This window comes from Lathyrus oleraceus, chromosome 7, assembly GCF_024323335.1.
Source record: "Lathyrus oleraceus cultivar Zhongwan6 chromosome 7, CAAS_Psat_ZW6_1.0, whole genome shotgun sequence".
Lineage (NCBI taxonomy): Eukaryota > Viridiplantae > Streptophyta > Magnoliopsida > Fabales > Fabaceae > Lathyrus > Lathyrus oleraceus.
This window is the reverse complement of record NC_066585.1, coordinates 488,909,449-488,921,690: the sequence shown is the minus strand read 5'-3', so window position 1 is coordinate 488,921,690 and position 12,242 is coordinate 488,909,449. Positions and strand designations below refer to the sequence as shown.

General features: G+C 36.0%; 1 protein-coding gene across 1 annotated transcript; it reads left to right on the top strand.

The window, feature by feature from the left end:
* The first annotated feature begins 8,878 nt into the window (after positions 1-8,878).
* Positions 8,879-9,783, top strand: LOC127104492 (uncharacterized). The gene is made up of 2 exons (XM_051041677.1): positions 8,879-9,067; positions 9,157-9,783. The coding sequence occupies exons 1-2, from the start codon at positions 8,879-8,881 to the stop codon at positions 9,781-9,783; spliced, it is 816 nt and encodes a 271-aa protein (XP_050897634.1).
* The last annotated feature ends 2,459 nt before the right edge of the window (positions 9,784-12,242 follow it).

The following is a 12,242-nucleotide window of genomic DNA, read 5'->3' as shown; positions in this document are numbered from 1 at the left end:
CTTATGTTCCAAGTAATCATGCATTTCCCTCATGATCTTGATATTTGAGTTTTGAACATTCAAACTCTTGAACTTGAACTTTGCCTTGAATGCATGCCATGAATCAACTAATAATCACTTATCAATCACTAAGTATTTATATGAACATGATCACACAAAAAAAGAGTTTCAAGATCAACCACACCATGATGCAATCAAATCATGACCAAAGATTGTACCAATGATTTGCGTGTGAGGCATAATGGCGGACAAATTGTCTATAAAATCCGATTAGGCCTAAAAAACACTTGAGCGTCGTGAGTGAACATGGCTTTGGCTAATCTAATAATGCTTAAATCTTTATCGGGTCCGGGGTTACATCATTCAACGAAATAATGTGGCCTAAATAATCAACATTTGAAACATCAAAAACACATTTTGACAACGTAGCAAGAAAATGATTAGATGAAAGTAACATGACACACATGATCAGTTAAGCAAGAACTATAAATACGGATATCATAAAAAAACTAAAATAAACCGTCGCAAATAAGGTATAACCAGATCATTCATTACTGATTGAAAATTACTAAGATCATTAATCAAACCAAACAACATAACTAAAAACTCATAGTGCCCATCAAAGGTTATGAATTCTATTTTGTGAGTGTCTTATGGTGAGACTCAGATTTAGTGGTAGCCTGATGGGAGGCCAATCTTAGTAAAAGTAGATGCATAACCTAGTTCATCAAATAGTTCATCAATGGTTGATATATGGAATCAGTCACGAATTGTAAGTGCATTAAATGCGCAATAGCCAACACAAAAGTGTCATGTTCCATATTTTTTTCGCACAAGCAAAATATGTGATGAGTAAGGGCTATTGTTGGGTTTAATAATTCCCTCATGCAACATGTCATTAATGATTGTAGTCATAGATTCCTTTTGAGAGTGAGGGTATCAGTAAGGCTTAACGTTAACAGGGGTAGTGCTGGGTGCAAGAAGGATGAGATGGTCATGTGGTCTTAGAGGAGGTAGGCCTTTAGGGTGTTGGAAAAATGAAGAATGTTGTCATTTTGGATGGTAATGGCGGGGAGAGTGAGTCTGGTGTATGCGTGGGATTTTATTTGATGTCATAAAGGTTTTCTTGGGTTGGTTGGTGGAGTAAAAGGTGCATGGAGGCAATAAATCATGTTTGAAGTTGGTGGCAAAGTTAGCTGTAGGTTGAGGGAGTTGGGAAAGTTTTAGGATCACTTGTAATTGTAACATCTTTGTGGTTATAGGTGAAAGAGATTTTATGAGGGAGCGTTGTAAAAGTAAGTATATGATTTCTAGTCTTCTAATAAGAAATCTTATTTATAGATGAAATAAACGAAGTATCTGATAATTCAATGACTTACCACAATCTTGGTAGATACCTTTGTTGAACTATGTTCATGATATACACACATTTTTAACCGACACACACTTTATCTTTTGTTGTTGTTAGCCTGCAATTGTTAAACTTATACTGAATAATGAGTCACACTCATATGAGTTTTACCAATCTAATAATAGAAAAAACTTTCTTTTAGCCGACACACATTCAAACCTTTATGTATTTAGAATTTCTTTGCTGAACCTAGTTTATTTATCGAGTTTCTTCACTTTTAACGATTCATTATTGTTGATAGTCACATGTTTTATAAAAATATTGACTTATACATTAACCTTAAATTCAACTCTTTCTGACTATCTACTTGAATTGGAGGTAGACAATTTTTTAAAATCTTGCATATAACAATAATATTAATACAAGGGATGTTTGAAAAAGAAAACACCGCATATAAGTTTATATATAAAACAAATTTTGTAAATGAAAACTTATGTTGAGTTTTCCTCATAGGTAATGTCAAATGAGAAAGGGGTGATACGATTTAAGGGTATTATTGTAATTTGGATCATTAGTATCACTATATATATTTGTAACACTGAAACCCTAATTGTGTGTAATTCAGAACAAATCAATAAGACGAAACAATAACTGCTTTATAATCGCACAGGTAAGCAACTTGGCCAAACTGCGTGAGTAAAGCTTTTACGTGTTTCTCTTACTCTGATATGTACTCGTGTAACTGTTCCAACAACTTATAATTAGGAACAAAGATTGTGTATAATATTTTGTTCATAGAAATTATATAACTTATTCCTACTAAAAATAATGAATGCTTTAACAAATTCTATAAGAATGATTAACTTACATCTACTAATTTTTTAGTCGTTTATTATTTTTTAGTGAATTTTAAACCCAAGATAAAAAAATTTCAAAAGAATTATGTATTCCAACAAAATTTTCTAAATAACCATATTTCCCCATTATTTTTCAAAGTATCCATGTTTCAAATAATATATTTTTTTGCAACGCATAACACATGTCAATTCAATTGAAGACTCAATTGAACAAATAAGAGGCCTAGCTAATTAAATTGATGACTACATCATGCATAGCCAATTGAATTGGTAACTATGTACAAGTTATATGAGCAATCGCCAATTCATCTCGCTCCTATGTGTTAGATACTTTTTTTAAAATATTTTAATACAATTAATTAATAAAAACTAAATAAAAACTATTAATATTTAATTTAAATAAGACTACAAATGAGAATAATTTTTTACACTAACGACGATAATCTGCTTGATAATACATGTCACTGGTTCCACACTTCCCGGGTACCCTTTCTCGTACCGGTCTCTGTTGATTCATAAAGTTTATCAATGAAGAAAGATCAAAGAAAAAAAATTAAAATCAAGTATCAAGATTGAATAAGCTTTGGAATTAAAGGATTGAATCATGAAAATTAAGGTACAATGACAATTCATATGTATATAAGCTTTAAGTGCTCAAAATCTTTTCATATAAATCATTCTATATTTCTTAAACATTCATGCATGATTTTCATTCAAAGTACAAATTTTAAAAGACAAAATTTCAAGTTTCTAAGGAGATCAATCAATTTACCCCCAACACTTAATCAATTAATATGATCTCTCTAAAATGAAAAATTGAAAAAACCAACGTATTCAATCGATTGACACAGTGCAGATTTTGATTTTTTTTAATGTTGGAATTAATTCAATCAGTTGACATCCTAGATCAATCGATTGACATCCTGAAATATTTTGAAAATTTTGAAACATTGCATACCTCTTCATTACATATGACCATGATACCTTTTCCAAAATATTTTAAATTATCATGATCATTTTCCTATTATTGCTACTCATTCAAGAGGTATCATGTGATATATTTAAAGCAAGAATTTTAATATTTCAAATAACCTCTCTCAATAATATTTTTTCAAACAATTCTTACTATTTTCAAGTGTTCATATACAATGTCATAGAAACTTTTACTCCCTAAATTTCATTCATTTGAGAAAAAGTTTTATAAACCATTAAACACTTAATGTTTATATATTTTTGAATTATTCATTGAAAGAGAAGATTAAATTTTTAAGATGTTGAAAAACATACAAACTGTTTGTATTCAATTTATTTGTCAGCTATAAATTATTCACCAAATGTGTGGTAATATTGTCCGCAAAGAAAATGGTTGTACTTCTACAGGTGTTTGCAAATAGGAAGTGGTGTTTTTTTCTATTTGTTGGAAAAAGTCCTTTGAATCGGGGAGATTCAAAGTCCCCATAGGTTTGATGTGTTGTGTTAGAAGATTGTAAGATAGTTTTGGTGTGAGGCTCTACAAATATCTAACATAGTGAAAATCCTTCACGGGGAGTGGATGGACTGAACTATCCTTGTTTGGAAAGGGGAACCATGATATATCTTTGTGTTCTTTATTGTTTCCACACATTTATTTTTTTGCACGTTTATTCATACGTTAATCACATTTCTTCCCGAAAAATAAAAGAATCAAAACGTTTGCAAAATAACGAGAAATATTCATAAAATCTAATTCACCCCCTCTTATGTTGCACTAAATATTTACAGAGTTTCCTACTACATCACCATCACCAAATTCCATAACAAGTTATTGTAATTTTATGTAGTCTTGTGTATGCATTGACGCGATGCAGTAATTGAGTTCATTGCCTATGTCATTGTAGTTGCGTTGTGTTGTTTAGGTTAATGGGGTTATCGGTGAGCAGTCTGGTCGATTGAATGACGACATTGATGTGAATGCTTCGTTGGGGAAAGGAATACATGATTTAGGTCGACAAGCAATCTATACCAACCCCATGCTTGGAGCAAAACGACGTATTCATAAAATTTAGATGCGTCTTTCTTTGCATTTTTATACAACGAAGCATTCAACACTAATGTCGTCATTCAACCGATCATGTCACTCACCAATAATTTCATCAACCTAAACAACACAACCCAAATACAACGACATGGACAACGAACTCAGTTACGACAACACGTCAATGCATACACAAGACTACGTAGAATTACAATAACTTATTAGCAAATCTGATGATGGTGATGTTCCAGGGAACTCGTATCAAACATCCAGGTGGATCAACAGACACCAGTATTAGAAAGGGTACCTAGGAGGCGTGGAACCAGTGATATGTATGATCAAGCGGATCGTCGTCGTTAATGTAAAAAATATTCTTGTATGTAATCCTATTTAAATTAAATATTAGTAGTTCATATTCATTATATTAAAAAATATCTAACACATATGAGTCAGTTGAATTAACATTTGTTCCTATGACTTGTACATAGTCGCCAATTCAATTAACTAGGCATGATGCAGTTGACAATTCAATTGGCTTAGCCTCTTATTTATTCACTGAAATCGCCAATTAGATTGACAAGTACTCTCTAACTCATTTTGTTTGTTTGAAACATTAGTACTTTAAAAAATAAAAATAAAATGATTATTTAAGAAAATATATTAAAAAGCGTGATTATTTTAAAAATATTCAAAAATACATTCTTATTTTTTAATTTTTAATAATAATAATAATTTTATTTTGTAAATGCAAAAATAAAAAATATTCCATCCGTCTCATAAAAAATGTTTTATTTTAATTATGCACGGTTCTTAAAAAATAATTAGATAAGTTAATTTTAATAATAAATCTAGTGTCATTTACTAGAATATCCTTATTAATTATAATTAACAAAGTATTTAAAAAAATAAAAATTAATAAATAAGAGTATAATACTGGAAAAAATAAAAAATGATATATGAATATTATAAAAAGATAATCATTTTGAAACATTAACATTTTTGAATTTTTCACTTAAATAACCCTGTTTTAAAAAAAAACAAAAATATCCCACTTTTCAGATTAATTCCCAAACTTTGAAGAGATGGTGCCATATGAATTGATGCATGCTCTCTAAGTTAAAGAGGTGACACCAATTGGATTGGTTTATGCACCTAGTGCCATCAATCCGATTGGTGCTTGTGTGTTAGGTTTAAGAGGAGACGCCAATTGGTTTAACACCTATGTAAAAGTCAAAATCAGATCAATTGTTATTAATATTAGTATGCGTTTACATACGAATACCAAAAAGACTAATGTCGTTGACCGAGATGACCTAACCGACATACGATACCATATCCCCTAGGTACTCAAACGCGTGGCCCTAGCCCACGTTGATGATTCACCCCATGTGTTTGAGATTTGATGGCCCAGGAACATCACCACCACCCGCGGGAGATTGCCTAAGATATTCAGACAAATCCACGTAGTCCTGTGTATGCAATGAAGTGCTACCGCCATAGTCGAGTTCGTGACCTATGCTAGAGTAGTTGGGCTGTGTTTGAGTTATTGGAGGGCGACCAGAACGATTGAAGGGCGACATTGGTGTGAATGATGCGTCGAGGAAAGGTTGAAATGATTGTTGTGATATTTGGTAGTCATATGGTTGCTGCATGTTTTGGTTTTGTGATGTTTGAGCTTCTTGGCTATAGTAGGAGAAGAGACAATTGATGTTAAATGATCGCTGAATGTTTTGGCTAAGGCGGCTATGATAGGGTGATGTGTTTGGTGCATAGATATATTGGGTGTCTTGATGATGATCTTCTTGTTGGCGGTGGTACGAGCTATGCTCTTGGTATTATGGTTGGGTGTTTGGCATGTTAACGTCGTAGGTTTGTCTGTTTGTGGAGCGAAATTTTTGATGGGTATGGGGTTGTGAGTAACCGGTATGGCAATGTTGTCGGGGGTTAGATGCTGAACCTTCTTGTGTGTGAGTTACCTGGCGTGGGTCGTATAGGTACATATCCTCGACGAGGAACTCAAATCCAACCGATTTGTACCAAGCCATATAATTACGAGTTGGTTTTTCTTTGATTGACATCACAACGTCAGTTAAGACATGGTCTTGTCGGTGCTTCCATTTTTGACACTCAGATCTAACGAAGCTTTGCCAAGGGTTAAAGTTCCATTGGTCGTTAACCTTTCGTAGATGCCATTCTCCGAGGTTTGTCGGGGAATTTGGGATGTGTTGAAACATACCGAACTGCAATTTAACACTATCACTATGGTGCATCTCCATAGTGGTGAATCTTATAATCGGTGTGCATGTAGTTCAAACAGCTGCATCTTATTCGTTGATTTCATGGTCATGATCAAAGTTTAGACATGGATACCAAATGAACTGAAATGTGAAAATATGTTAGATTATAAAATGGGTGATATTAAAAAACAAATCATTATGAATTAATTCGGTTAATGTATATTGTCCGCCATTACCTCCAAGTCATGTATATTGTCCACCTCAACATATGACAAACATGTACTTGCATAACGGTGACACATCCACAATGTTTTTTACAACCCGTATCCACGGTCAGAGGGTGGGTTAAAAGTGATAGATACGTTCCGCACTAAAGAAGAATGTGTGCGAGTTATCAAAAAATTTCACATGAATAACTCTGTTGATTTCACCGTGAAACACACTGATTCGAGAAGGTATGTCATCGAATATCGTAACATCCTTTGTAAGTTTTGGTTGGTTGCGTCTCACAGGAAGAGAAGTGATTCTTGGTAGATAGCTTCTATAGACCCACCTCACAGTTGCATTGCAACTAATGTTCTACATGATCATCGAAAATTAAGCGTTGAATTGATATGTCAAGACATTTTGCTGCTTGTTAATAAAGACCCATCAATGAAGGTGAGTATAATAATATCTTATATCGTCGCACAATATAATTATACCCCCTCTTATAAGAAAACGTGGATTGCAAGGACAAAGGTTGTTGAACAGGTATTCAACAACTGGGAGGATTCATACAAAGAATTGTCACGGTTTTTATGGGCACTTAAAACATACGCACGAGGGACTGTGGCAACTATAGAGACATTGCCAACATTTATGCCAAATGAAATTTGTGTTGCTGGAAATAGAGTTTTCCACCGCCTCTTTTGGGCGTTTCAACCATGCATCAAAGATTTTACATTCTGCAAACCTATTATTCAAATTGATGGAAATGGTTATACGTAAAATACAAGGGCACTTTGCTTATGAATTTTGCACAAGACAACAATAATAATATCTTTTCCATTGCCTTTGCTCTGGTTGAAGGTGAAACCGTTGGTGGTTGGGGTTTATTCCTTAGTCATGTCAGAACACATGTCGTTCCACAAGTCAATCTCTGTTTGATTTCAGATAGACATGCTGCTATTGAGAGTGCTTATAATAACCATGTTAACAAATGGCATAATCCTCTTTCTACCCATGTCTATTGCATTAGACATATCACACAAAACTTCATGCATGCAATCAAAGACAAGAGCCTTCATAAAAAAGTGGTGAATGCAGGGAATGCTCTAACTCAGCTGTCATTTCAACATTATCGTGACGAAATTAGATTGTCAAACACAGATGCAGGAAGGTGGGTGGATAACATACCATTAGAGCAGTGGACAGGGGAATTTGACAGAGGATGTCGATGGGGCCACATGATAACAAACCTTGTGGAATGCATGAACTCATAGAATAGAATATTTTGTTATAATTATTCATAATTAGTTTCCTATAATAATGTTGTATCATAATTAGATAGTTGACCAAATGTTACACATTGCTGTATATATATATATATATATATATATATATATATATATATATATATATATATATATATATATATATATATATATAATATATATATATATATATATATATATATATATATATATATATATATATATATATATATATATATATATATATATATATATATATATATATATATATATATATATATTCTATTCAGATCAATGAGAAGCCCACGATTTCCATTATCTTACATGGTATCAATCCTAACCGATCCCTTTCTCTAAAAAAAAACTAAACGCAGAAGCGCGTTTATTCTTCTCCCTCATTACAGTTCGCCGCCGTATGCTTCTTCTCCCTCATTGAAGTCTGCCGCTGCAACAGGACTACCGTCCTCTGTATCGCCGCTGCAGAACACGAGAACCACCCTATTTCTCTCGCCTTTTGCCTCTATTCGCGCCGTCATCATTGCACCTGCAGCCATGTCTGAATCAGACCATCCAGAACACAGTGACACCGATACCCACAAATCCGCCGATATTGGTGATTCCGACCAGCCTAAGAACACCACGTTTCGAGGTTCCAAATCGGAGTTTCATCCTGCTCTTGCCGTCTCCAATATTAGGAACCACATTCCTATTATTCTTGAGATGGAAAAAGATTAATATGGTACTTAGGCCGAGCTTTTTCGCATCCATGCTCGCTCACATCGAGTCCTGTATCACATTGTTCCATCTATCGGAAAAGAGCCATCAAGTGTTACCGACGCCAACCATGAGCAATGGTCCACTCTTGATGCCACAGTTCTTTAGTGATTTATTCCACTATTTCTACCGATTTGCTAACCACTATTTTAGAACCTAACTCCACTGCAATGGAAGCATGGAATCGCTTGGAAGATATTTTTCAGGACAAGCAAAATGCTCGAGTTGTCACTCTTGAGCGAGAGTTTTCTAACACTCGTATGGAGGATTTTCCCAATGTCTCAACTTACTGTCAGCATCTTAAGATGCTTTCTGATCAGTTGAGAAATGTCGGCTCCCCTGTCAACAATCATCGTCTGGTCCTTCAGCTGACCTCTGGTCTCCTAGAGGCTTACCACAATGTTGCTACTTTGATTTGCCAATTAATCCTCTTCCGGCATTCTATCAGGCTCGTTCCATTCTCACTTTGGAAGAAGTCGGTATGACTAAGATGGCAAACACAGACTCTCATGTTGTTGTGCACACCACTCAGTTGAAACCTACTAAAGACACCTCTCAGCGTGGCAACCGCCGCCCCCGCAACCGTTCTCGCTCCCGTGGCAATCAGGGTCGCGGGAGGGGGGGGGGACGTGGTAACCGCAGTGCACCGCAGTCTGGAGCTCCTAGTGCTCCTTCACCTTGGTCCACTCCTCCTTGGCAACAACAACAGCAGTACCCAACCTGGAAACCATGGGGTTGGACTCCACCACCATGGACTATGCCACCGTGTCCGTGTCCCACCTCTCAGTGGAGACGCCCTGTCGGTCCTCCTAAGCAGCCAGACATTCTAGGACAGTGTTCTCAGGTGTATGCAACCTCTACTTCATCTCAGATACTGACAGACATTGAGACCGCTATGCACACAATGTCACTCCACACACTTGACAATCAGTGGTACATGGACACGGGCACAACATCTCACACAGCCGCATCACAAGGTAATCTCTCGTCTTATTTTCTAGTAAGTAATTCAAGTCAGAAAGTCATTGTTGGCAGTGGCCATGGAATTCCAATTCACGGCACCAGACACGCATAAATAACCACATCTCACAAACCACTTCACCTTAACCATAACCTACATGCCCAAAAAATTATTAAAAATTTAATTTTTGTGATACGACTCACCACTGACAATAATGTTTCTGTTTCCTTTGATCCTTTTGGTTTTACTGTCTCTGATTTTCATACGTGGATCACCCTTCTCAGATGTGACAGTCGTGGAGATCTTTATCCAGTTACCACTCCTCCCAGTTTTGTCGGTCTCACATCCAGTCTCTGGCATAGTTGTCTTGGTCATCCTGGCGTGTCTGTTTTGAATTCCTTTCGCAAAAATAAGTTCATATGTTGTGAACCTTTTAATTCTTCTGTCATTTGTGACTATTATGTTTAGGCAAACAGGTTAAATTGCCATTTTTTTATTCTCAAACTACGACTTTGATGCCTTTTGACATTTTACATAGTGATTTATGGACGTCTCCAATTTTAAGTTCAACTGGTCATAAATATTATGTCTTATTTTTAGATGATTTTACAAACTTTTTGTGGACTTTTCCTATTAGTAGAAAATCTCACGTGTTTGAAACGTTCAAGTCACTTACTCAACTCATTCAAACTCAATTTTTATTAAAAGTCAAAATATTTCAATGTGACAATGACGGTGAATATAATAATGAGTTTTTTTAAAAAATATTGCACTGATCATGGTCTAGTTTTTTCGTTTCTCTTGTCCCCACACATCCTCACAAAATGGGAAAGAGGAACGCAAAATAAGAACCATTAATAATATGATACATACTATGCTAGCTCATTCTTCTGTTCCCCCCTCGTCTTGGCATTATGCTCTCCACATGGCAAATTACCTGTTAAATATTATTCCCTATAAAACACTTCATAATCAGTCACCAACACAACTCATGTATCATCGTGATCCCACCTACACACATCTCAGAGTCTTTGGTTGTCTATGTTATCCATTATTCCCGTCATCTACCATTCATAAGTTACAACCCCGCTCTACTCTGTGTGTCTTCTTGGGTTATCCGCCGAATCATAGAGGTTACAAGTGTTTTGATTTGTCTAATAGAAAATTAATAATTTTGAGGCATGTTATCTTTGATGAAACTCAATTTCCCTTCACCAAGATACACTCCCCTTCACCTCACTCTTATCAATTCCTAGATGATGATCTTCACCCCTACCTTATACATCAGTGGAAAAATCAAATTTCACCACCTGTTGCACATAAACAACCAACACCCACAATCCCAATTGACCGACCACTACCCTCAATAAACCAACACTCATCATCTCTTACCTCTTCGATCAACACACCCATTACAATAAACTCTCCATCACCACCATCAATTCAACCACATCCACCTTCACCTACACGAACCATCACCACCCGAAGCATGAAAGACATTGTCAAACCCCACACGATATTTAACTTATCAATCTCTCACTCTGACTACACCATCTCCCCCATACCTAAAAACCCCAAACTAGCCTTATCAGACCCGAATTGGAAATCCGCAATGCAATATGAATTTGATGCTCTTATTCGAAATAAGACGTGGGATTTAGTTCCTCGTTTTTGTGATGCTAATCTTATTCGATGTATGTGGATTTTTAGGCATAAGAAAAATTCGAATGGCTCCTTTGAGCGTTATACGGCGCGTCTTGTAGGTGATGGAAGGTCACCGGTTGCAGGTGTGGATTGTGATGAGACTTTTAGTCCCATGGTGAAACCCCCTACCATTCGAACAATGCTTACCATTGCTCTCTCCAAATCTTGGCCCATTCATCAACTGGATATCCAAAATGCCTTTTTACATGGTGATCTTCATGAGACTGTTTACATGCATCATCCATTGGGTTTCCACGACCTTCGTCATCCAGATTATGTATGCCGGTTGAAGAAGTCATTGTATGGTCTCAAACAAGCGCCTAGGGCATGGTACCAATGTTTTGCTTACTATGTCGCCACCATTGGCTTTCGCCATAGCACATCATACTACTCCCTCTTCATATATCGACAAGGTTTAGACATGACCTACATTCTACTATATGTAGACAATATCATCCTCATCACCTTCACTCAGGTCTTCCGCCAATCAATTATGTCACTCTTAGCATATGAGTTTGCAATGAAGGATTTGGGCCCTATGAGTTACTTTATAGGTATTACAGTATCTCGTCATCCTGATGGCATATCTCTCAGTCAAAGCACTTATGCTTCAGAGATCATTGAACGTGTTGGCATGTCGTCTTGTAAACCATCATCCACTCATGTTGACACCAAGCAAAAACTCAGCACCTCCCCCGACACTTCTTATGAGGATCCCTCCTTGTATCGGAGTCTTGTAGGGGCCCTACAGTATCTCACCTTCACTCGACCTGATATATCATATGTTATTCAACAAGTTTGTCTTCACATGCATGCCCCTCGCACGGAACACATGCTTGCTCTTAAGCGCATTTTGCGATATGTTCAGG

Coding starts and splice junctions, on each gene's coding strand:
- LOC127104492 (XM_051041677.1), top strand. CDS start 8,879: ATGGAAGCATGGAATCGCTTGGAAGATATTTTTCAGGACAAGCAAAAT. Junction 9,068..9,156: donor CTGTCAACAATCATCGTCTG/GTCCTTCAGCTG, acceptor GCATTCTATCAG/GCTCGTTCCATTCTCACTTT.